We start from the raw sequence: 27626 nt of genomic DNA, 5'->3' as shown, positions 1-27626 counted from the left end.
TTTTTGCTGCCATTTCAACGGTCCCCATTTTTTAGATTTGGCTCTCCTCTTCTATAATTTGGAGAATCATTTTCCAAGCTCAGGTTTTGGTCTTCACAACACCAATGGCAAAGAATGATGTTAGGTGAAATCAAAGCATAGAATTACTAGTCAAATACACCCTCCATTTGTAGGTAACGCTTTCATCTGTATCAAATATTCATCTAACTAGATGGTGTCCTTTGACTGTTGGACATTATTGATGCAAAATATTCAAAGACCGTACTTTAAAAAAGAAAAAAAGAATTTTAGAGTCTCAAGGATGAGTCTTGAGTCGAATTACAAGAATAAAGTTTGACATGTTTAAATTTTTAAAGCCAGGAACGGGTTAGTCTTGCATGCAAATAATAGAGTCAATTTCCTTCAAACATTCTTTGATTAGATGACAAATTGCTTGAAGTGGATCTTATTTCTTAGCTGCCACAGTCAATTGGTACAAATTTGGACAAGGTGATTATGTGTAATACATTGCATGATGGTGTTAGGGCTTCTATAACTTTTGATAGCCTACGTATTTAGGCAGATACTTGCCGAGGGCACTGCGATGGCAGGAATGAGAATCTGACATCATGTCTTACATTATGTATTTGATACACGTCCATCAATATGGCATCTTAACATTACGACTATAATTTAGTATTGTGAATGGATGGCAGTTACCATCGCATTTGGAGATATCATCCAGGTCTCAATACCAACGACTTCAAGAATATGATCTATTTGTGGCTCTTCCATTGAAAAGGACCCCGCTAATAACTTTTTAATTGTATATTTGTAGACGTTTGAAGGCAATACAAACTACGATACTCCAGAATTACGTACCTTTGCACCCATATCGGCCAGATTTATCCGTATCATTCCGGAAAGAGCATCGGTGTTAGGTCTTGGGCTACGAATGGAGCTGTTGGGTTGTGATGTTGAAGGTAACCAACCACATACATTATATATACATACACTTCCTTATTTCTGCCTGCCAAATAATTAAGCCTGACATATATATTTATTGGTCTTGGACCCCAGATACATTATCGCTAATGCTTTTGTGTTCCTTCATTGATAATCTATCCTATGGCCAATGTACTTGGATTTACAGTGCTTAATAGTAGGAACATTAATGTAACACACATTGTCCTCTTTCCATATCCTGTAGATGGCCCATTATGGTCATTTGCATCTGTCATCATCGCTAATGTATATTGTTAGGGGCCTTGCATTTATTCAAGCAAATGGACACATTGTGTCTTGCTCTTAATTGGTTAATGAATCAATGTCAACCGTAACATATTCTTGTACGTTGTTCTAGGATGAAGAAGGTCGAGGTCCCTATAATTGATTATTATTGCATATTGGGGGAGAGGGGGGATCTGTATGTTCATAGTGCAATGGAAACAGTGTATTACTTAAATGTAACCACAGAACATTTTCTCATGGCCGCAGTGTGCACTTTTTGGATCAGATGCATTAGAAATGGATTAGATCTCAGCCCCATTTAGTATTCAGAGCCAGAGGGCATCACTATGTCTTATCACTACAAAGAAAGACAGGAATCTGGCATTACATTAACGACGCTGGGCTGTCTAGTAGTATCTCTTGTGGGAACGCATGGGCTTAGAGGAGATACAGAAAAACCTGATTACATTCCGTAACACAGTATTAGGTCATTTCTGAAAATGTGTGAAAGTTTTAGAAATAGTTTAACTTAAAGAAGAAAAGAAAAATGATATCTGAAAAATGTATTCCCCTTATAGTTAATGAAAGCAGTTTTTTGTTTTTAAAGTGACCCTAAAATTGGACTCTATATGTGTCTACTAGTGATGAGCGGCATAGGCAATATTCAAATTCGTGATATTTCACAAATTTTGGGCCGAATATTAGCCATAAATTCGCAAATTCAAGAATTTGTGATCTCCAGCATTTACTTATTTGCAAAAATCGGCAATGTAATATAGTCGCGATAAAAATTAGTGATTTGAATATTTGCGATCAACACTAAGGGGTAGGCAACTATCCTATTGGTTGCTAGAGATGTTGCTAAGTGACGATATTCGCGATAAATTAGCGATTACAATATTCGCTATCATCACTATTCGGGAATACAAATATATAGCACTATATTCGCGAATAAAATTCGTGATTCGAATATTGGTGCTCAACAATAGTGTCTACAGGACACATATACAGTCAGCATACTTGATGCTTCCCTTCCACCCCTGCTGTCTCGCTGTCGTCCCCCATCAGTTCCTTTTAAAGAGCATCTGTCATAATGCATAGTAGAGTTGATTATGCTGATTAAAATGACGCCCTGGTTTTGTCTGTACGATGCACCGTTCCTGAGAAACCTGCATTTTCATTAATATGCCGATTAGCTAGTTGGAGCACTGAGGGGCCAGCCAGAGCCCTTGGAGCACCAGTTTTTGAACACCGCCACAGCCTTTGCCAATCCCCCATCCCTCTTTCCCTGAGATATCCAGCCCTGTCAATCCAGGGGATGGGGAGAGTGGCTAAGGTTGCAGGGGTGTTCACAAACTAGTGCTCCAAAGGCTCTGCTCGGCTCCTCAGTGCTCCAACTAGCTAAATAGCATATTAATAAAAATGCTGTTTTCTCTGGAACGGTGCATCGTACAGACATAATCAAAGTATCGGTATAATCGGCATGATCAACCCTACCATGCAGTGTGAGTGTTTTATTAGGGTTGATCATGCTGACAGATGCTCTTTTTCAGCCGCTGAATGTCAATAGTGAGTGTTCTATTCACTGACAAGTGCTGAAGAATTGAAACATATAGGATATGACAAAGTTGTAAAAAGTTTCATATTAGTGATTATCCTTTATTAACAGCATTAGATTAATAATCAACCAAATTTTAGACTTAATTTTAAGAAACATGATTTATCCTCAACTGGTTAAAAAGACAAATCTTATTGAAAAAGGGTTTTATTCCTTATCTACATGAGATATTTTAAAACTTCAGCTCAAGATATGGAACGTTCACTACATAGATATAAAAGTAAGGAAATGATGGTAAAAAAGTAACCTCATATCTAAAGTGCTGACTGTTATCTTTCAGCACCCACAATTATTCCCACCACGCCCAAGATTAGCGCTGAAGATGACTGTGACGATGACCAGATCCCCTGCCACAGTGGTACCAGTGAAGACTACAAGATCACAGGTAAAGTTATCGCTCTGGGACCTTTTTAATTTTGCTGGTATGAGACATTTTTAAAGCAATTACATGAAGCTGCCTGGAGTAGTGATGGGAACAATGTAGAAAGTGATTTTGGGCCCCTGGGATCAGTCATTTAAACAATATCTTCCACGTGAAGGAGAATTCATAATGGGACCCTGGCACATTATCAATAGGGCTCATGTGCATGGCAAACCCTTATGGAGTCTCTATGGACAGCCTGGATACTACAATAATATACTTCCTCTATGAGACATCATAAGCTTGCCAAGAAGCCATATTTCTAGGGAAAACTGCCGTCCCCCATTGACGGACACCATATTAAAGGTTTTTTTTCTAAGAATGAAATGTATCACCTATCTACAGGATAAATGATAAGTATCTGATCAACTGGGGTCATACTGCTGGAACCCCAACCAATGGTGTCCTGTGTCTCCCAGTTGAATGGAGCGTTGGTCGCACATATACACTGCCGCTCCATTCAAGTCTATGGGACTGTCAAAGATACCGTAGTTTGCTATCTTGGTAAGTTCCATTGACTTTGAATGAAGTGACTTCACACAAGCTTAAAGGGGTTTTCCAGGCTTTTAATATTGATTACCTATCCTCAGGATAGGTCATCAATATCAGATTGGCAGGGGTGTCGGACCCCTACCGATCTGATATTGATGACCTATCCTGAGGATAGGTCATCAATATTAAAAGCCTGGAAAACCCCTTTAACCATGGCTCCATTTAAATAGGAGACCCCTAATCCCCCTAATTTTTATGAACGGTGGGGAGTTCCAGCAATAAGATAGGTAATAAATGTCAATCTTGGGACAACTCTTTTAAGAATATATACAGCACATATACATCTGTGTGCATGCGCCTTTACAGAACAATGGCGCAGGAAGTTCTTGAGCTATGAATCAATAGTAAATGTCTCAGCCTGTGCCCCTGAGGTTATGTATTATGCATTGCACGCAGTATTACACCGACATTCTTCCCTAAAGAAATTGTGGCTTAGTATAGGCCCCGTAGATTTTTATTATCCATATAACACAAATCCATAAAACGGCCTTGTCTGTGAACCTTATAACTGGAGCTAACAATAAAAACCATGTTTTCTCCAAGCCGATTGGGCACACTTCTAACGTCAAACAAATAAATCCAAAGTAATTTCTTTTAATAGATTGAAAAGCTAGAAATTCATTAATCTCTGCAGACCTGTTTGGCTCCACGTCATAAACTTTGCTATGTTATTAACACATCACCTGCTCAGTGGTTTATATAACTTTTACAAGTCTTAATTGATGAATATTTGGGGGGGTGAAGTCTATGTAGACCCCTGGACAGGCTTAATTATCCATGCCTGAGTATAGAGAATGTTGTTGTAGGGTTGGTGTTACGCAGCACATTAACGATAGTGAGGTTTAGAGTTTCGCTCGTTGGTAATTTAGCTTTTGATTGTTGAGAAATTCCATCCTGAAACTGCAAAAACTTGTCAGAAGATAATCCCAACGATGCAAAGTGTAATATAAACCATTGCAGACCGCGAAGCTTAACCACATGTTCCTTGTGAAGTATTAGCCTGCTAATACAACTTGGATGGTTTTGCCTTTTTTTGTGCAATAATTACCTCTTTACTTTCCTGAAAGTTCATTATCCTCCGCAGAAAGGTGCGGGATATTCGGGTTTCACAGAACTGTTGTAAAACCAATAATCCAATAATTGCCCAGATTGCGTTGAGATCTATTACACCTGTTCATATTTTCAACAACTTACACAAGCTGTCATTCATACGTAACCCGATAGTCAGACATAGATCGTTTGAGATCATTTAGTTCATGTAGGTTATAAAATGAATCAAAAACACGTGAGTGACACAAGCCCCGGTAATTGTTACCAGCACCTTAAGTGTGAATCTTATTTTAATTGATGCCATCTTAAATTCACATCAAAGTATATTACAGTAAACCTATACCCTTTGGTATCACCGGAGGTCCATCTGGATGGAGGAAAAGTAATATTTTCCATTTAGAATCTTTTTTAAACAATTTTTTGGACTATTTAAATACCCTGTAATTGACAGGAACTTACTCAGCCACATTCCATCGCTGGTTGCTTTTCAGGTCAGCAGTCGCCTCTACGAAGAGGTGCCGGGGTGGATCTGTGATGGTGTGTGCAATAGGCACGGGACTGTTTCAGGAGGGTCGAAATGCTGACCAGCCAAGCTCTGGCTGTTTGGCCTTTTAGTGATTCTGGACACCAGGACAATAAGGTCCCTGGCTCAGCGTCCAATACCAGAGCTAGACAAAGGATTTAAGTTTAGAACTTACTACTTGTCAGTGCCTGTTATGTATGTCCCTGGCTCCTGTTGTTCTGTCTGCTCAGAACACTGACGCATTTCTGTTGGGCTTGGCTTGTTTCAGGATTTACCCATTGTCTATGGATTAGCTTTCTACTGTTTCTCCTTATTTAACTCCTTGGCTTGTTTCTGGATTAACCACTTGACTACTAATTAGGCTTTTACTGATTCTCCTGGCCTTGACTCCTCAGCCTGTTTCTGGATTAACCTATTGTCTTCTGTTTTGGCTTCTTCTGGCTTAGACTCTTGACATCCTTGACATCTGATAGGTCCTCTACCTGTGAGCTTGCACTTTTTTTCTGCCACCTTGCTTCACTGACGTCACCTGGGTCCCAAGCCAATGAGTGTCTAAGACTGGCCATATGCATGAGATACTTGTTGGCCAAATGCTCATTCAGTCAACTACGGTCTCACCCAAACCCTCCCCCTGTATACATACTTAAGTATTTATGTACTCTGAATGGGGAGAGGGGAAGACACTACAGGAATCCTCTGATAACAAAAGAATCAGACATGTTGAGACTCAACTGCCTTATCTCCATCGACATCTGTCATAAGTTGGGGGACCTGATGATCACCGGGTTGGACCAATATACATCTATTGTGTATGGCCAGCATAACTGACAGTTGTAGCATGGTTCCTTAATTTTTGGGGTCAAACATGAGGCACAGTATATATGGGTACATGGTGGGCTATGGTGGCAGTAAGCTGTCTAATGATGGGACCTCTTGGTGTTTCCTCAGCTATTCCTTTAGACAACTTATGGATATAAATCCTAACTCTTCCTTATTATACTCCGTAATTCGTGGCTAGACTGTTAAACTCATGCAGGGAAGGTCTGCTTTTCACCAGTTACCAACCAATCCTTCATAAACAACAATAACGACTGACAAGACAACATTTGCCATTTTGCAATTTTCCGTGCACTCAACTTAATAAAAATAAAAGGAGATAATGCAATCCAATCAAACACATTCCCGGCACTCAGACCCCCATCATCTTACAACAGTGAATACCTAATGATGATAAGTTTGATATATGGCGCATTAGTACGATCTGCACAACATTATCATTCTATTAATATGACGGATGTGCACTGTATTATCGTTACGCTTATGGACTCTTCTATTTGGCTGTCATGTAATACTGGGCTATTGCAGTTAGTAACTAATACTCTTGACTTATTCCTTTATTTGTTTCAGCTGGAACGACAATTCATAGCACAGAGACACCGACAACTGAAGACATCACCAAATCAGGTAAATTCGATACTTGTCTATTTATTGAAACCATTCTGTAACTGTAACATGTAGCATGGCTGCTATTCTTCCCAGAAGGTGAAAACAGCATGGGCACTATAGTAATAGGTTGGTACCCCTTGGAAAGATGTCTTCATCCACAAAAGTGAATTAGATGCAAAGTAGAATTCTTCACAAACATTCATGAAGTCATAAGTGGCATCGGTCCTCCTGGATCTTGCCACCTGTATCACAGATAGGACCACTGCTTGCCATGGATTTCTATCAGGCACCAGGGCCTAGGTGACCGCTACTGATGAACCCTCTATAGGTACAACCTTGTTGCATAGAATTGGAAGATGTCATCCCCATATTTTTCAGACGTCCTTTACCTGGCGGTTCTTGCTTTCTTGGTGGATGTTTTTTCCTCTTTATAGATATACTGTGATATCTTTTTTTCCGAGCTGAGCACCATAAACTGAGGAGGAATGAACCACAGACCTCTGGCCAATTCTCTCACTTCAGAAAACAACTTAGCATCTGTTCCATAAATATATTCTGTCCTTTATCGGCGTGTAGATCCTCCATGGTGAGCGGAGGAACGTGCCAGGTTTGTGTGAATACTAAACAGCCACAATTCACTATGAGCGGGCTGGTGGAGGTCTGTTCAAAACTTTTCATCTACCTTTTTTTATTTGCAAACGTCATTAAGTAAGATGGCAGAGGTTTACTCGCGGATCGATAGTTTACACTTGTGGAAAAATATTAAAGACTCTTATACGCTACATGCACACGACAAAAAAAACATCAGTTATAAACGGACACACTGTCAGTTTTTCATGGCCATTTTGCATCAGTGTGTGCATCCATTTTCTGGCCGTGTGTCCGTTTTTAATGTCTGCTTTGCATCAGTTTTCACGTCTGTTAAAAACAAACATAAAAAATAGATGAATTTCATTGGCAGTTATTTGTAGACCCGCCCTTCTGAGAACACCCACAGGATGGTAGGCCCCCAGCTAAAATAATGTCCCCCATAGTATAGGATTTTATAAATTTTTTGCAACTTTAATAATATCCCCCATGTAGGCCCCCTGGTAAAATAATGTCCCCCGTAGTGTATGAATTTTTTTTACCGCTCCCAGCTTTAATAATGCCCCTAATGTAGGCCCTCGTCTTAAATAATGTCCCCCGTAGTGTATGATTTTTTTTTTATGTCCCCAGCTTTAATAATGCCTCCAATTTAGGGCCCCATCTTAAATAATTTCCCCCATGGTTTAAATAATGCCCCCATAGTGGCCCACCTTATCCACTTGCCCGCGCTGCAGCAGTCTTCTCGCTTCACTGAACAGGACTTGCCTAAGGACCTGTGATGTGCGCAATGACGTCACTGAGCGCTCCCACGTGGTTACGTCACCACGCATATTGCAGGTCCTTCGGCAGGTCCTTCGGCAGCGCAAGCAAGTGGGTGAGAATATTATTATTTTTTAACCCCTAAATGGCCATATAGATAAAGTGTACCCGTTTTTAACGGCCGTTAGACAGGTACACTCCTGTCAATCGGCCGTTAAAAACGGTCCCATTGATTTCAATGGGGTCCGTCAGGCCATGGAAATGGCTAAAAATAAGACATGTCCTATTTTTGGACGGACGCTATTCACTGGACGTTAAACGATTGGCCATGTGAATAGCCCCATACACTTTCATTGATGCTAAAATTGGCCGTGTGACGGCTGTTACTTAAACGGCCGCCACACGGCTATTATTCACTGTCATGTGCATGAGGCCTTAAAGATAATCATTGCTGCCATGTAAATATTAAAGGGGTTGTCTCACTTCAGTAAATGGCATTTATCATGTAGAGAAAGTTACTACAAGGCACTTACTAATGTATTGTGATTGTCCATATTGCATCCTCTGCTGGCTGGATTCATTTTTTCATCACGTTATACACTGCTCATTTGCAGGGATTATGACCACCCTGTGATCCAGCAGTGGTGGTTGTGATTGTACGTCTAACCTATGTGCACTCCCTTGATCCTGGCCACCAGAGAGACCGGCATCTTTTTCTATAGTGCACAAGCACGACCACCGTAGTGCTGCTTGTAGACAACACAGTTTCAACAACCACTTCCAACATGCCAGGTCATCCTGAAGATAAGATTGATGATCGTTCATGGGACACCCCATTATGGGGCACAGAGAAATCAATAAGTGGAGTCATAAGCGGAGGATGCTTTTTGACATCTTGAGCAGGAACCGTGCCCCCACCCTCACTACATCCATGTGCCCTAATAAGTTATATAGATATGGGTTCTCCAAAGCAGACACCACCTACCCCATCCTAGACCAGTGGGATTATGGGAGCAATCTGGTGTTAAACTGCCCATCACCAAGTGGTCACCTTCAAGACAGTATAGCAGATGGTATCCCAGCCTCCTAGCGCTCCACTAGTTGCACCAATTTTACAAACAACTTATACGCATTAGTCCAAGGTTATATAAGGAAGCCATGCAATCCATAGGGGGCACCACCCGAGAACTCTGGTTCCCGATCCCGTTTACATTCAATGGACAACCGTGACCGATTCCTGAGTCACATCCACATTATTTAGTTCAGCAGCATTTTCTCTATTTCTCCAACCCGACCATCTGAGTAAATCGCCAGATGACTGCTCACGCGCCAATAATGCAGGCAGTGTGCGCAATGATTACAACCGTGCCTCTGCTATTGCCGCCATACATTCAGTGGTAAAGCACCGAATTATCTGTTTCTCACACTCAAATTAAAGGAAAATCACCACTAAGCATATGCTCAGCCTCAGAATGGCGCAGTCTTCCCTGCAGCTGTTGCTTCTTTATTATGAGTCGCCGGGATCTTCACATTTTTATCAGTCGGAGCCGCGTGATAAGACGGCGGAGGAAGACCTGGCTCCTTCTACTTAAACTCTTCAGTCTCCAAATTTACATTTCTAGATAATATTTTACTGTTCGGTTTGTGCAGCTGTCAGCAGTCATGGGACCTCCGTCTCAGTCATTACATAACTGCTCACAAGAGACCTTATTTCCAAGTCGTCTGTGTGTCGGCATTATAACTGGTAAACCTAACTAAATATGGGCTCCTTCAACATCCTTCTAGTTACAGATGTAGCAGAGCTGAATTTGTCACTTTAAAGAGGACCTGTCACCTCCCTGACATGTCTGTTTTAGTACCTACTTGCATTTCCCATGTAATAACAATTCTGGAGCATCTCTTCTTATTACTCTATATTGTGCCGTCCCTCTGTCATTCTTGCTGGAAGTTATCAAGCAGTTTGCAATGAAGGTCCAGCTGGATGTTACCAGTTGGGGCGTTCCCCTGCACAGTCTGACAGCACTGATTGGCAGTCTATACACATTTGACATTTCATTCGTTTTGACCAGGGCCATATCACAACACTGGTGGGCCCAGTGAAGATTTCACTCAGTCTCAGCGCCCCCTCAGAGTGACTGGCACAGATGCCCCATGCAGTGCTCTGGTCTGGTTGTCCACAGATTGGCAGTCGCATTGCCTGGGCTTCTTCACTACGTCTGATGTGCTAACTTCTTCCTATTTCAAAGTAACGATGATGTCACACATGATGACATCACATGTGATGCAGAGCAGAGCCCAAGGCAGCTGGACAGTTTGGATAAAATGGATCCCCGTTGTGTAATGTGTGCTTGGATCTCCTTGCGGTCTCCTGTTCTCCTGAATTCAAATTTGTGCATATTTTTGAGGGGGAGGGGGGTTAATAGCTGTTATCCACATGAGCATTCAGCCAACAGAGATCTTTTTGCGGCCAGCACACTGATCTCTGACATCTCTATGGGGATACGCAAACATAATTTTTGTGGATCCGTTTGGCCGTTCCACAGATTATAGAACGTTTCCTATTCTGGTCCACATCGCGGATGAGAATAGTCCTTTCTATGGATGGGAGTGAGACAAATGTGGAATGCCCAAGGAAGGGATCCGTATTTTGTGGGTTCATTGTTTGCAGACTGAAATGCATGAAGTGTAAATGAGTCTTTCTGTTGAGTGGGAGGAAGTACACCCTCGGCCGCTTGTACACCCATTTGACAAATTACAAACCCAGCTCTGCTACATCTGTACAGGAGGTATGATGGAATCATGCCATAATTATAATAAACAGTACGTGTGTAGACGTCTAGAATCTACATTGACATCCCTTGTGAATATCCAGGAAGAGTCTGGCCATCTTGACTACACGTCCTGTGCATTCCTGGAAGGTCCTGTAGCTCTCTAGAGAGCGAGCCCAACCTCTGACTGCAAGGTGCACGCTGACTGCTCCTATAGCCCATTGAGTGGATTATACAGTATATTGATCAAGTCTTTAATGGGCCCCATAGAAAAATGTCAATGGGGACCACCTTCATTTGGACAATAATAGATTCAGATTCAAACATAACATATAAATGACACATAAAGATGCACAGATACATACGACACTCCTATAAAAGTAATGATTTCTTTGGCTGGATAGATAATGTCATGGCATTCTTACTCCTATGCATTGTCATAGGCACGGAGCAGCACCTTGTTCACACTCTGATTCCACCATCGCATTTACAATAGACGTGTATGAACGAGGGCTGTCTCTAAAGAATAATTCCAAATGTGCTGTCACCACGGAAACCACAGCGGCCCGCTTCCACTTATTCCTGCTATCTCAAAGCAAAACCCATTATTACTATGCAGCTCCATTCATGATTTCAGGGCTATTTCACAATGCACTAGAAAAATAAGGCCCATTTGGTTTCCCCGTGAGCGGCTTAGTCGTCGTGACCTTGGCACAGCCATGTGATGACACTGGACCTGCTGATCCATCTGATCTCTGACGTGAGACAGCGCACATCGGAAAATCAGCAGCTTTTTTTTTAGGAATGCAGACAATAACATAGGGTTAACCATAGGGACTGAGATGATTGCAGCAGCACTGTCAGCAGCAACCAAGACGATTTGTTAAAAATACGTTTCTTTCTTGTGCCAGTTGACTTGTCAGACGCTATAGATCGGGGATCAGAAACCGTTGGCACTCCAGCTGTCGTGAAACTACAATTCCCAGCATGCTCCATTCATTTCTATGAGAGTTCTGAGAAGAGTAGAGGAAGTATGCATGCTGGGAGTTGTAGTTTCACTATAGCTGGAGCGCTGGAGGTTGCCTACACCTCCTATAGATAATCACATCATGTCAGGACGACCCTTTTATATTTATCGTCCCCTGCTGAAATCCTGTACAGTTATAATACTTCTCCAGCTGAGGTTCTGCTTTAGTTGCTTCTAGTCCGGACAATCCACTGAGAGCTGAACAGTCTGAAATCCAAGGAGACTCCACTGTCCTGCTCTGTTACATTGTAGCAAACTGTTAAAGTGTCATAGTAAATATTGTATCAAATTAGCTAACTCAATTTGTCCTTCTCATACTTCTGACGACTACTTAGACAAGTGTGGCAAACCCTAGGTTTGTATGAGTCATCGGGCTCTAGATGTAGAGAATACATATCCCTATACCTTGGCAGCAAGCAGAGATCTTGAAATTTGTGAAGAATTGAAACACAAATATAAGTTTTCAACTCAGACATCTTGTTTTCATTTGTCCAGAGCAAGATTAATGTTGATTTAGGCCAAAACATTTGTAGGGGTCTTCTAGAACGCGTCTGGGGTCCAGACAAACTTGTTCTCTGACCCCATTATGATTTTAAGAACTGGATTGGAAGAACTGGTCTGGAGGATGAGTGGTGGAAGACTACTAGGTAGTACTTACCTGTGCCTTCCCGATGATCTGGTCTTACATATAGCCTATGAATGCCATGCAGGAGTTCAAGAGGACATGTCACTATACAATGCAATGAAATCTGCAGGCAGCATGTTATAGGGCTGAACAGCTTTCAGAGACTGACAGATATCTCTGTATATAAACTTACCCAGATAATGCAATCACTGATAATACCTCCCTGTGTACAGCTATCAGTGACTGACAGCTATCTCTGTATACACACTTACACAGAGAATGCTATCAATCACTGATAATACCTCCCTGTGTACAGCTATCAGTGACTGACAGCTATCTCTGTATACACACTTACACAGAGAATGCTATCAATCACTGATAATACCTCCCTGTGCACAGCTATCAGTGACTGACAGCTATCTCTGTATACACACTTACACAGAGAATGCTATTAATCACTGATAATAACTCCCCTGTGTACAACTATCAGTGACTGACAGCTATCTCTGTATACACACTTACACAGAGAATGCTATTAATCACTGATAATACCTCCCCTGTGTACAGCTATCAGTGACTGACAGCTATCTCTGTATACACACTTACACAGAGAATGCTATCAATCACTGATAACTCCTCCCAGCTATTAGTGACTGACAGCTATCTCTGTATACACACTTACACAGAGAATGCTATTAATCACTGATAATAACTCCCCTGTGTACAACTATCAGTGACTGACAGCTATCTCTGTATACACACTTACACAGAGAATGCTATTAATCACTGATAATACCTCCCCTGTGTACAGCTATCAGTGACTGACAGCTATCTCTGTATACACACTTACACAGAGAATGCTATCAATCACTGATAACTCCTCCCAGCTATTAGTGACTGACAGCTATCTCTGTATACACACTTACACAGAGAATGCTATTAATCACTGATAATAACTCCCCTGTGTACAACTATCAGTGACTGACAGCTATCTCTGTATACACACTTACACAGAGAATGCTATTAATCACTGATAATACCTCCCCTGTGTACAGCTATCAGTGACTGACATCTATCTCTGCATACACACTTACACAGAGAATGCTATCAATCACTGATAATACCTCCCTGTGTACAGCTATCAGTGACTGACAGCTATCTCTGTATACACACTTACACAGAGAATGCTATTAATCACTGATAATACCTCCCCTGTGTACAGCTATCAGTGACTGACAGCTATCTCTGTAAACACACGTGCACAGAGAATGCTATCAATCACTGATAATACCTCCCCTGTGCACAGCTATAAGTGATTGACATCTATCTCTGCATACACACTTACACAGGAAATGCTATCAATCACTGATAATACCTCCCCTGTGCACAGCTATCAGTGATTGACATCTATCTCTGCATACACACTTACACAGAGAATGCTATTAATCATGATAAGTTGGCCCTGTGTACAACTGAAGTCAGAAAATGCAGAGATTTAAATGTATAAATTACAGGCTTTACTGAATCATTTCCCACGAAACTATACATCAGTCTGCTCAGCTCCTCCTGCTCTATAACATGCTGCGTACAGATTGCACTGCATTTTCACGGTGACAGGTTATATTTAATAATATTAGCGCAGGTGACGGCAGGCACAAGGGCCAATAGGACTGCAGTAGTTCGCCACTTTCAGTTGTTTCTGGATTTCCAAGGGTTAACGATCTAGTGTTTATGCCTCGAGTTCTGTCGGGCATTCATTTATTCATCCATGGGGTGTGGGTTTCTCTTCGTCAGCACAAACACAACTATACTCAGAGGAAACGCGCTTCACGCCTGTCACCCTCTGGGCAGCGGAGGTGTTAAAGATTGTTAAAGGAGGCTTCTCGGCTGACTATTATATTGTTTGGCGGCAGATGGGGCCCGAATGTAAATGCTGTTTTTGAGGATATGGCATCTAAAATACAAAAATGAAGGCAATTAGATCACTGCCAAAATATGCGCTCGCCGGGAAAGGATGTCGGATTTCTAAGACCTTATTTGACTTTGTTGTGAACAACGGCAACATTCCTGGAAGAATATTTTCTTTTTTTTGTTCTTCAAGGCGGGTTTCCTTCCTTGGGCAAAAAGCAGCAGTCAGGGAGTTGAAAGGATGTCGGAGACATGATTTTTGCAGCAGGCAGCAGAAGTCAAAAACATAAACAAGCTTTATCTGTCGCACACATCCTTCTATTCATCTTCTTAAACCTTTAGGAAAAAAGAAAAAAGAAAAGCAATTACATTGTATAAGGCTGTTGGGAAGCCTGGAATAAAACGCACACAATTTTATAGGATCTCATAATGTCATCTAATACCAGCTCCCTCGCTGTACGCCAAGGCCTGTTTCTGGCGTTGTGCCTCTGTAAAGGGGGAAGTTTGAGACACAGTGACATCTAGTGGCCTCTCCTATGTAACTGCAATGCACACATTAGACAAAGTGCACATTTCTCTTCTGTTTAGCTTTTTAATCCTTTTTTCTTTTTCAGTATGTCATGGAATGGGATTTTTACAATTTGTCTATAAATTATATATTATTTATATGGGCTCTTTCTGCTATTCGCAATCATCATTGTGTTTTCATTTATACAATATATAAAAATTGAATAGAATTGCAAATAAAAAAGTATTTATTCATCTATAAATTGTTTTTGATATTAATGCCAACATATTACACAGCGCTGTATATATCATGTAATCACTCTTATCGTTCCTTATCCCCATTGGTACTTACAATCAAGTTTCCTGTATTTTTTATATTAAAGGGTTATTCCAGTTATCCCCTATTTGGTGACTAGTAGATTGGTGGGGTTCCTACCGCTGGGACCCCCACTAATCACGAAATCGGGAGTCCTGTTCCCCATTGAGCCGCCCTAAATGAGCGTAGCTGACAGTAGTTCTATGGGAGTTCAGGAGCAATAGAAATGAATGCTTGCATGCACGATCAGTTGCTCTCATTTCGGGGGGTTCCACGGGCTATGGGGCCATCATTCTAGTGATTGGTGTGGGTCCCAGCAGTAGGACTCCCCCACCAACTGACCACCACAGCCCCTGAGTTACATACATTTTACCAGCCTAGGTGAATTATATCTATCATGGGTAGTAAGGGGCTCATGACTTGTTTGCCTGAAGGTTTAGATCACTCTCAGTCTCTTTCCATGGGGAATTACTTGCAATGGAATCAATGACTGTGTTGAATTATTACTGATGTCAATATGTAACAGTATACTATACCGTATCATACTGCCAGCGATGCTCCATACCAAGCATATGACGGTTCGTCTCTACCGCTGTTTCTTAATGCCGCTGCCTTTCTATGTTCCTACAGAGCCACCGCCCAGCGATCTGGACTGTAAATTTGGATGGGGATCAGAGAAGACAGTCTGTAAGTGGGAACATGATAACACTCTAGGACTAAAGTGGACAGTGCTGAACAGCAAAACCGGCCCAGTACAGGATCACACGGGTAAGCATGACTATGGGAAAGCGGTTGTCTCACCATTCATTCAACAGATCATAAAAAATGAAGTCTATTTGCCATTTACATGCATGAAAAGCACAATCCAGTGAAGATATATGACATTTACTTACACGGTATAGTGCCACCTGCTGTTCTATGTGTATAGCAATGCGTACATCCATCTACTCTGCTGGGTGCTGCTGGTCACACATGCTCAGTCACCCCCCAACACTGAGATCTCTGCACCGTGATCCCATGTTCACTGCAGAGAAGATAATAGAAATAACCTTATGTCCTGTTGAAGGAAGGGAAGGATCAGAACCTCTGCATTAGCATGGCAGTATGGACTCCTGCAGGAAAAGTAGGGACTATGGGGTCATTATATGAGGTGTATTTCTGGAGCAGATTGCAGTGAAATATTATTTTTGCCTCAATCTGTGACTTTTTCCTGCTCACGCTAGGTCTAAAAAAAGTGGGCAGGGAAGGGGACGGGCTGGCAGACCCATCTCATTTACCATTTTCTACACCTGTTTTAGGCATAGAAAATGGTCTAAATGTAAAACAGCAAGGACACGAGACCTCTTCATAACTTCGGTAGATCCACCACCATCGTAGGGGCTTATTAAAGGGGTTATCTGACACTAATAAATGCTCCCCAAATGCTGTGCCCCTCACACTGATTCTAGTTACCTGGCTCCCTGCACTGCTTCTGGTCCCCGCAACGCCGCTGCTGCTTCTCCCCATGCGTGGATGACAACATCCAGTGTCGGGGGGGAGCAGCCAATTACAGGCGGGGATGAGGTCGAGTCTCCCTAGTATCGCGGATGACACTAGGGAGGCTTATCACGTGCCATTGGCTGCCCCCCCCCGCCTACAACGGATGTTTTCATCCTCAAACGGGGAGAAGCAGCAGCGGTGCGGGGACAAAGAGCGGCGCAGGAAGCCAGGTAAGTAGACTCAGTGTGAGGGGCCCAGCATATGGTGGAGCATTTTTTAGTGTTGGATAACCCCTTTAAGACTAAAGCGTCTAAAACTCCGTTCTTAATAAATGACCCCCTATATTTTCAGCTGCCAGAGGGGAAAGGAAACTGATTTTGTCAGGACTGGTCCCTAACAGCACACAGTTGCACCAAGAAGGACAAATGGAAATATAAAATGATGATGATGATGTTTTTGTGTTAAATACATTGCAAATTACTTTAAATCGGCTTTTTGGGTCTTTTGGCATAAAAATGATCTATGATATCATCCCTTTAATTATCTTCAAAATGGTTTGTTAGAATTCAGTTGCTAAGGAACAAACATATTGGCGGGAAATCATTATTACATTTGTGATAGAAAACTGGCATCAAAAAGTCTAAATTTTTGGCTCACACCATCTTTGTCAAAAATGTAATAACTGTTTCCAAATTACGACGCTCATGACACATTTGAAAAGTCAGTGGAAAATTAAAACTGGTTAGTTTTGTTAATTAGCTGCTCTTCAGATTTATCAACTGCCACCTTTTAAAAAGTTCCAATAAAGGTCTAATCTTACTCCAAGTAGGGGACGGAGCAGCAGCTCTAGACAGAAGTGTTATGTTCAAAGCTGCGCCAAATTAATTATAACCTCATGCAACATTTTGATAAATATGGCAGAAATTACGCCAATTCAAATTTAAAAGAAAAGTGACTTTGAAAATTCCCCTCATGGTTATTTCCCCTCATTGCTTATGCTTGTGGATGATCATTGTATTATGATTTAAAAAAAACACTGCCATCTAGTGGAAGTGCACAGATTTCTATTTGCTTTTGGAAAACAATTAGAATTATGGCATATTGGACTCTAGACAGTCATCTTGGAAATATATTGAGTCTTAGGTATCTTAAAGAAAATGGATTATAATTTACATTTTCATTGCATTTCATTGCATTGCTTAATCTCCACTAAGTTACAACCTTTGGGGAATGCAATATTTTCTTATGGAGATTTGCATACTGCAATGCATAACTGTATTCACATATCTACAGGCTTCAGAGCAGAACTCTCCCACTAATCTTTGCTGGCCCCAGAATGGTTTGCATCGAGTTTTTAATTCAAGCACTATACAATGAGCTTGTTTAGTTAACACTGACCTTCCCACTACATTAAAGGGGTGTGTTTGACAACAAGGTTGTCGACTGTTTCCAATGACAGCCAGCAGAATTGCGAATGTAGCTCTGGAATACAATGCCAACTATCCTATAAATACTGCCATGTACATGGCTTTATCTAGAAGCTCCCAGTGAAGAGGGATATCCACATTTACTATATTGTAGACATTAAAGGGATTCCTTCATGATTAGAAGCTATCCCCTATCTTCAGGGGACTGCGGGGACCCCTGCCGATCCTGAGCAGCACTGCGCATGCTCTAATGGCTGCACCATTAGGATGAGAGAACAGGATCCCCCAGTCTTGGGATTGGCGGGATCCAAATGGTCAGACCTCCACTAATCGGTTAGTTATCTAATAACCTGTGGATAGGGGATAACTTGTATTCATGGCACGACCCCTTTAACTGTAGGTACCGCACATAATAACAGGATAAAGTAGAGCGAGGGAGTTTTCTTGCAGACTCAGTGATGGTTCACGCCTGAATCCCGCTCAGTTACATGAGTTAAACAAGAGCTTTCTCATAAAAGGGGTGATTTATATCAATTTACTCCATTGTTTGTATTCTCTCCCCTACTGTTTGATGGGCAGTGGGCAGAAAATTAACACCGCGTTTGATGAATTGAGCCGCTAATGAAACATGATCTAATGTACTTGAACGGCCAAATTTTCTTCCTTTTGGACAGTGAGCCGCAGACATCTCATGCAGCTAAGCATTAAACAGACTGGTTATCTGTTCCACACAGTTGGTCCTGAGCACAGTGGCGTCACTATTTCACAGATTTTATATTTAATCCTTTTTTATATTTATATATATTTTTCAACCAATCACAGCAAACTGTTTTCGTGAAAATGTAGCCCTTAAAGGGAATATCTAAACCTGTTCCAAATTGTGTTTGGATAATTTTTAATATATTTTGTAGCACTTTGTACTTTACAAAATCTTGTGCATAGGCATAGAGTTAAATAAAAAAAATATTGGCTACCTGCAGACACCACTAGAGGGAGCTTAGGAGCTTACTGAATGGAAGTCAATGATAGAACAGAGTGCACTGAGCTCTTGGTGGTAGCTGGAGGCATCCATATTTCTGTCATGAAACGGGGCTATCCCCATTAAATGATATAAAAAGAGCTGCATGTACTATAAAGCAAAAAAAAACTACTAATATCCTCAATCCCCTTCTGATGCAGTACAGATGCTTCTAGTCGTAGTTTACAAGCGCCAGCACCTGAGCACTGCAGCCAGTCAGTGGCCCCAGTGGTTCATTGCTGTACTCCTGGCATCAGCACTCAGTGGTGACAGCAGTGAGTACAGCTTCTGACCACTGAGGCAACGGAGCGACGATAGCAGTGAAGTGCTGGCCGTCTAGAAACAAGAACATCATCACTATATGAGAGGAGGACAGAAGAAGAGTAGTGGTTTTTTTTTGTTTTGTTTTTTAAATAGGATTCTAATTTAGTTTAAAAAAAAGATAACCCCTTTAACTCTTATGTATTTACAAGGCTCTGTATCAATTTAGAGGGTCATACACCATCTTTTGTTCTATAGCCAACAAAGAGCATTAAAACATGAGTAAAAATGATGCCATACTATTACCATATAGCGCTATGCCAGTGCCATAATATTACCATAAACTCCCATACCAGTACCGTACAAGTACCATACCATTACCATAAAGTACCATAGAGTACCATACAAGTACCATACAAGTACCATTAATTACCATAGAGTACCATACCAGTACCATATAAGTACCATAGAGTACTTTACAAGTACTATACCAGTACCATAAAGTACCATAGAGTACAATACAAGTACCATAGAGTACCATACAAGTACAATACAAGTACCATATCAGTACCATAGAGCACCATAGAGTACCATAGAGTACCATACAAGTACCATTCAGTACCATAAAGTACCATACCAGTACCATACCAGTACCATAGAGTACCATATAAATACCAAATCAGTACCATAGGGTACCATACAAGTATCATACAAGTACCATATCAGTACCGTAGGGTACCATACAACTATCATACAAGTACCATATCAGTACCATAGGGTACCATACAACTATCATACAAGTACCATATGAGTACCATAGAGTACCATACATGTATCATACAAGTACCACACCAGTACCATAGAGTACTTTACAAGTATCATAGAGTACCATATCAGTGCCATACAGTACCATACCAGAGCCAGTGTGTTACTAAAATGCAATCCCTCTGTTTTTTGCAGGAGATGGCAACTTTATTTACTCCGAATCTGATGAAAGACATAGGGGAAAAGTCGCCCGCCTCCTGAGCCCTGTTGTGGATTCCATGAATTCCTCACAGTGCATGACATTCTGGTACCATATATCCGGATCCCAAGTTGGTTCCTTGAGTATAAAACTACATGACGAAAGACAAGAAAGCTTCGACCAAGTGCTCTGGGCGGCTGGTGGCGACAGCAAGTATCACAACATGTGGCGAGAAGCTCGAGTTCCCCTGTACAAGTCCGTAAAGCCATACCGGGTACGGTGAAACGCTGTGGTTTTCTGTTTCTATGTTAGCGACCTTCCACAGGAAGCAAGTATGTGTACTTCTGGGAGGACTAATTCCCACAAGGGCATCATGGTGACCTGGCTTCACCATTTGTGACCAATATTTATCATGTCGTGAAATTATTGGTTCAGGCACTTGCCAGATATTCCACATACATCCAGAGGGGTAACTTAAAGTCCCTGTGCCCCAGGGCAAAATCTGTAGCTACTATGTATCATGTATAATAATGGAGGCACCAGGGCCTGTGTGTGACAGTCCCTAGAGTAGGAAGATTGGGGGTTCTCAAGTATTTGGTATCCTGTGTAGTACATCTTAGACTGACCCTTCCATATCCAGTTGCTATAAGGCACCTAAAAGTGAGCCGAAGGCCTCCTGCACACGACCTTATGCAATTTGCGGGCTGCAAATCGCAGATCCACAAAATACGGATGCACTTGATATGTATCCATCAATTTTTGCGGAACCCACTGTAAAAAAAAGCCTATTATTGTCTGCAAAATGAATAAAGAATAGAACAGATTCTATCATTTTCCGTCTGGCCTTATGGATGCGGACAGCACACTGATGACGTCCGTTTTTTTGGCGGGCCCCTAGAAATAATTGAGTCCGTGTGCCATCCACAAAAAAATGTGGATCGGACACAGACCAAAAATATGGATGTGTGCATGAGACCTAAAGTGAATGTAGCTACTGCCACCTAGAGGAGAAAGTAGGAGTAGGATTGTGAGAATGACACATCTACAGAACACTAGGACCCGATGAGATGCCCCTAATCTGTATATTGCGATACCGGGCAGAATGTTATTTACATGTTCTGGCTGCTTAAAATTTAATATATTTTAATACTATTTTTTCAGGTGGTGGTTGAGGGCAAGATTGGCATGGGGAGTACTGGAGGAATAGCGGTGGATGATATCGCTATTGCTAATAAAATTGCTCCTGAAGATTGTAAAGGTATGAAACTGTCTATTAATGCATAACATTGACTTTCTGAAATGTCTGATAACAGGGAGCAATATGATGCATTCAACTGCCCGACAAACAGAAATAAGACAGAGGCTGGCCGTACACTTTAGTTGGCTATCCTACGGCTATAGCTGTAGCTACCCCTCTAGGTCCCGCTATACAGTATATGTTCACGATTGGGGGCAAGCCAAGCATGCATGTGTTCTGAAGGGGGAGAGGGGAATAAGCAGCTGTTAAAATAGCCTTATTTTTGTTCTTCTTGCCCCTTGCAGATGGTTCAGCCTTTTATGGAGGCACACAGAGTCTCTGCACCTCCACATTACCATGATCACTCTGTGTGCCGCCACATGGTGCATCTGTCCATACTGTATAATGGAGATATTGCTCCATGGCATAACGCCAATACGGCATCCGATGGACCATGGAAGAAATCTTTGTATAAAATGTGAGGCATATCAGGCTCCACTAAGGCAAGCTAGACTGGGCTATGTTACAGATCTTTTCAACCGACAGCCTTAAAGGGGTTGTCTCACTTCAGCTAATAGCATTTATTATGTGGCGGAAGTTAATACAAACCGCTTACTAATGTATTGTTATTATCCATATTGCTTCATTTGATGGCTTCATAAATTTTTTCATTACATTATATACTGCTCGTTTCCATGGTCACGACCACCCTGCAATACATCAGCGATGGTCGTGCTTGCACATTATAGGAAAAGCCACAGGCCTCTCTGGTGGCCGGGACCGTGGGAGCTCACATACGCTAGTGCTTTTTCCTATAGTGTGCAAACACGTCCACCGCTGATGGATTTGTGGTCGTAACCGCTGGATACAAGCAGTGTATAATGTGATGGAAAAATGTATCCAGCCAGCAAAGGAGGCAATATGGAGAATCAGAATACATTAGTAAGTGCCTTGTATTAACGTTTTCTACATGATAAATGATATTTGCTGAAGTGAGACAACCCCTTTAATATGACCATGTTCGTGTACGGAGCCTTAACAACTTAAGGACCACAGGTTTATACCCCCCTAGTGACCAGGCCCTTTTTTACAAATCGGCACTCCACAACTTTAGCAGTTTATTGCTCAGTCATGCAACTTACCACCCAAATGAATTTTACCTCCTTTTCTTCTCACTAATAGAGCTTTCATTTGGTGGTATTTCATTGCTGCTGACATTTTTACTTTTTTTGTTATTAATTGAAATTTAACGATTTTTTTGCAAAAAAATGAAATTTTTCACTTTCAGTTGTAAAATTTTGCAAAAAAAACGACATCCATATATAAATTTTTCGCTAAATTTATTGTTCTACATGTCTTTGATAAAAAAAAATGTTTGGGTAAAAAAAAAATGGTTTGGGTAAAAGTTATAGCGTTTACAAACTATGGTACAAAAATGTGAATTTCCGCTTTTTGAAACAGCTCTGACTTTCTGAGCACCTGTCATGTTTCCTGAGGTTCTACAATGCCCAGACAATAGAAAAACCCCACAAATGACCCCATTTCGGAAAGTAGACACCCTAAGGTATTCGCTGATGGGCATAGTGAGCTCATAGAAGTTTTTATTTTTTGTCACAAGTTAGCGGAAAATGATGATTTATTTTTTATTTTATTTTTTTCTTACAAAGTCTCATATTCCACTAACTTGTGACAAAAAATAAAAAATTCTAGGAACTCGCCATGCCCCTCACGAAATACCTTGGGGTGTCTTCTTTCCAAAATGGGGTCACTTGTGGGGTAGTTATACTGCCCTGGCAATTTAGGGGACCATATGCGTGAGAAGTAGTGTGAAATCAAAATCTGTAAAAAATGGCCTGCGAAATCCGAAAGGTGCACTTTGGAATATGCGCCCCTTTGCCCACCTAGGCTGCAAAAAAGTGTGACACATCTGGTATCGCCGTACTCAGGAGAAGTTGGGGAATGTGTTTTGGGGTGTAATTTTACATATACCCATGCTGGGTGAGATAAATATCTTGGTCAAATGCCAACTTTGTATAAAAAAATGGGAAATGTTGTCTTTTGCCAAGATATTTCTCTCACCCAGCATGGGTATATGTAAAATGACACCCCAAAACACATTCCCCAACTTCTCCTGAGTACGGCGATACCAGATGTGTGACACTTTTTGGCAGCCTAGGTGGGCAAAGGGGCACACATTCCAAAGAGCACCTTTAGGATTTCACCAGCCATTTTTTACAGATTTTGATTTCAAACTACTTCTCACACATTTGGGCCCCTAAATTGCCAGGGCAGTATAACTGCGCCACAAGTGACCCCATTTTGGAAAGAAGACACCCCAAGGTATTCCATGAGGGGCATGGCGAGTTCCTAGAATTTTTTATTTTTTGTCGCAAGTTAGTGGAATATGAGACTTTGTAAGGAAAAAAATAAAAATAAAAAAATCATCATTTTCCGCTAACTTGTGACAAAAAATAAAAAATTCTAGGAACTCGCCATGCCCCTCACGGAATACCTTGGGGTGTCTTCTTTCCAAAATGGGGTCACTTGTGGGGTAGTTATACTGCCCTGGCAATTTAGGGGCCCAAATGTGTGAGAAGTAGTTTGAAATCAAAATCTGTAAAAAATGGCTGGTGAAATCCTAAAGGTGCTCTTTGGAATATGTGCCCCTTTGCCCACCTAGGCTGCAAAAAAGTGTCACACATCTGGTATCGCCGTACTCAGGAGAAGTTGGGGAATGTGTTTTGGGGTGTCATTTTACATATACCCATGCTGGGTGAGAGAAATATCTTGGCAAAAGACAACATTTCCCATTTTTTTATACAAAGTTGGCATTTGACCAAGATATTTATCTCACCCAGCATGGGTATATGTAAAATGACACCCCAAAACACATTCCCCAACTTCTCCTGAGTACGGCGATACCACATGTGTGACACTTTTTTGCAGCCTAGATGCGCAAAGGTGCCCAAATTCCTTTTAGGAGGGCATTTTTAGACATTTCGGTCCCAGACTTCTTCTCACGCTTTAGGGCCCCTAAAAAGCCAGGGCAGTATAAATACCCCACATGTGACCCCATTTTGGAAAGAAGACACCCCAAGGTATTCAATGAGGGGCATGGCGAGTTCCTAGAATTTTTTATTTTTTGTCGCAAGTTAGTGGAATATGAGACTTTGTAAGGAAAAAAATAAAAATAAAAAAATCATCATTTTCCGCTAACTTGTGACAAAAAATAAAAAATTCTAGGAACTCGCCATGCCCCTCACGGAATACCTTGGGGTGTCTTCTTTCCAAAATGGGGTCACTTGTGGGGTAGTTATACTGCCCTGGCAATTTAGGGGCCCAAATGTGTGAGAAGTAGTTTGAAATCAAAATCTGTAAAAAATGGCTGGTGAAATCCTAAAGGTGCTCTTTGGAATATGTGCCCCTTTGCCCACCTAGGCTGCAAAAAAGTGTCACACATCTGGTATCGCCGTACTCAGGAGAAGTTGGGGAATGTGTTTTGGGGTGTCATTTTACATATACCCATGCTGGGTGAGAGAAATATCTTGGCAAAAGACAACATTTCCCATTTTTTTATACAAAGTTGGCATTTGACCAAGATATTTATCTCACCCAGCATGGGTATATGTAAAATGACACCCCAAAACACATTCCCCAACTTCTCCTGAGTACGGCGATACCACATGTGTGACACTTTTTTGCAGCCTAGATGCGCAAAGGTGCCCAAATTCCTTTTAGGAGGGCATTTTTAGACATTTCGGTCCCAGACTTCTTCTCACGCTTTAGGGCCCCTAAAAAGCCAGGGCAGTATAAATACCCCACATGTGACCCCATTTTGGAAAGAAGACACCCCAAGGTATTCAATGAGGGGCATGGCGAGTTCATAGAAAAAAACATTTTTGGCATAAGTTAGCGGAAATTGATTTTTTTTTAGTTTTTTCTCACAATTTCCGCTAACTTGGGTCAAAAATTTAAAACTTTCATGGACTCAATATGCCCCTCAGCAAATACCTTGGGGTGTCTTCTTTCCGAAATGGGGTCAGTTGTGGGGTGTTTGTACTGCCCTGGCATTTGAGGGTCTCTGCAATCATTACATGTATGGCCAGCATTAGGAGTTTCTGCTATTCTCCTTATATTGAGCATACAGGTAATGAGATTTTTTTCCCGTTCAGCCTCTGGGCTGAAAGAAAAAAATGAACGGCACAGATTTCTTCATTCGCATCGATCAATGTGGATGAAAAAATCTCTGCCCAAAAAAAAAAGGAGGGGAAAGGCGTCTGCCAGGACATAGGAGCTCCGCCCAACATCCATACCCACTTAGCTCGTATGCCCTGGCAAACCCGATTTCTCCATTCACATCAATCGATGTGGATGAATAAATCATTGCCGGGATTTTTTATATTTTTTTATATATACAAAGTGTTTGCCAAAGCATAGGAACGCCGCCTCCTCCTCAGCTCGTATGCCTCGGCAAACGTATCTGTTACTGCAGAGTAGAAATCTCGTCTTGCAGCGCCGCATACACTGACTTTTGTGTAATCTGACAGCAGCGCAATGCTTCTGTCAGAATGCACATCAGTGCTGCAGCTGCTTGATCGCTTGGTCCACCTAGAAGGTAAAAAAAAAAAAAAAAAAACAGGCCGCAACGCAATAAATTTATTAACTTTTATAAACTTTTGAAACAGAACAATAACTTTTTTGCTTACCGGTGATTTTTTTTTTTGTTTTGTTTTTTTTACCTTTATTGAACAAACCTCTCCTTCCCCATGGGACAATGTGCAAAGCGCAAATCGCCCAGAGATGCGGCGAAGTACATTATGCACTTTGTCCCAGGTGAAAGGAGAGGTTTGTGGCAGCTCTGTGTGAAAGGGCCCTAAGACCCCTGTGTGCCTGTCCTGTGTACGCAATCCCTATGCTAATAGTGTACCTGAGTGTGGAACTTGCGGAAACACTCCCCTATGCATAGGGCAGGCTGGTCAGGACAGTCAGGACAAAAAAAGGTGGTGTCACGCCTTATTCCACCCCTGCTACAGACACGACATCTTTTTCTTGTGGAACGTTGAGTTGGGGTACCAGGATAGACAGACGGGAAGTGTCTGCCATGTAGCCGGCTCACTACATCAGGGCCTTGGGGCACGGACCCTCCTGGATACAGGATTTCCGAAATGATCTCTTCCTGGAATTTTAGGAAGGATCCTGTTCTCCCAGCCTTACTGTAGAGAACAAAACTATTGTACATCGCCAATTGGATCAAATAAACAGACACCTTCTTATACCATCGTCTGGTTCTGCGGGAAACTAAATAGGGAGCCAACATCTGGTCATTGAAGTCCACCCCTCCCATGTGAAGGTTATAGTCGTGGACAGAGAGGGGTTTCACAATGACTCCAGTTGCCCGTTCAATTTGGACAGTCGTGTCTGCGTGAATGGTGGACAGAAGGTAAACGTCCCTATTGTCCCTCCACTTCACCGCGAGCAGTTCTTGGTCACACAAGGCAGCCCTCTCCCCCCGTGCAAGTCGGGTACTAACGAGCCGTTGGGGGAAGCCCCGGCGACTAGGTCGCGCGGTGCCACAGCATTGAATTCCGACTAGATGTAAGTGCCGAAAGAGGGCCACGCTTGAGTAAAAATTGTCCACGTATAAGTGGTACCCCTTGTGGAGTAAGGGTGACACCAAGTCCCAGACAATCTTGCCACTGCTCCCCAGGTAGTCAGGACATCCGACCGGCTCCAGTTTTGAGTCTTTTCCCTCATAGACCCTAAAACGATATGTATAGCCTGTGGCCCTTTCACAGAGCTTATACAGTTTGACCCCATACCGGGCGCGCTTGCTGGGGATGTACTGTTTTATGCCAAGGCGCCCGGTAAAATGTACTAGGGACTCGTCTATGCAGATGTTTTGATTAGGGGTATACGCATCTGC

At 41.9% G+C, this 27626-nt stretch overlaps 1 protein-coding gene across 2 annotated transcripts in view; it reads left to right on the top strand.

Annotated features, from left to right (window-relative positions):
* Positions 1-27626, top strand: part of NRP1 (neuropilin 1) — a 161146-nt gene that overhangs the window by 124280 nt on the left and 9240 nt on the right. For both annotated transcript variants that reach the window (XM_044295244.1, XM_044295243.1), the window contains exons 11-16: positions 818-962; positions 3108-3212; positions 6781-6837; positions 15948-16085; positions 20463-20740; positions 21628-21724. In XM_044295244.1, the coding sequence (XP_044151179.1) occupies positions 818-962; positions 3108-3212; positions 6781-6837; positions 15948-16085; positions 20463-20740; positions 21628-21724 (820 nt within the window). The remainder of the gene's footprint in view (positions 1-817; positions 963-3107; positions 3213-6780; positions 6838-15947; positions 16086-20462; positions 20741-21627; positions 21725-27626) is intronic.

The sequence above is a fragment of the Bufo gargarizans genome, chromosome 5, assembly GCF_014858855.1.
Source record: "Bufo gargarizans isolate SCDJY-AF-19 chromosome 5, ASM1485885v1, whole genome shotgun sequence".
Taxonomy (NCBI): Eukaryota; Metazoa; Chordata; class Amphibia; order Anura; family Bufonidae; genus Bufo; species Bufo gargarizans.
The sequence above is the reverse complement of the archived record's forward strand: the minus strand, read 5'-3'. Positions and strand labels throughout refer to the sequence as shown.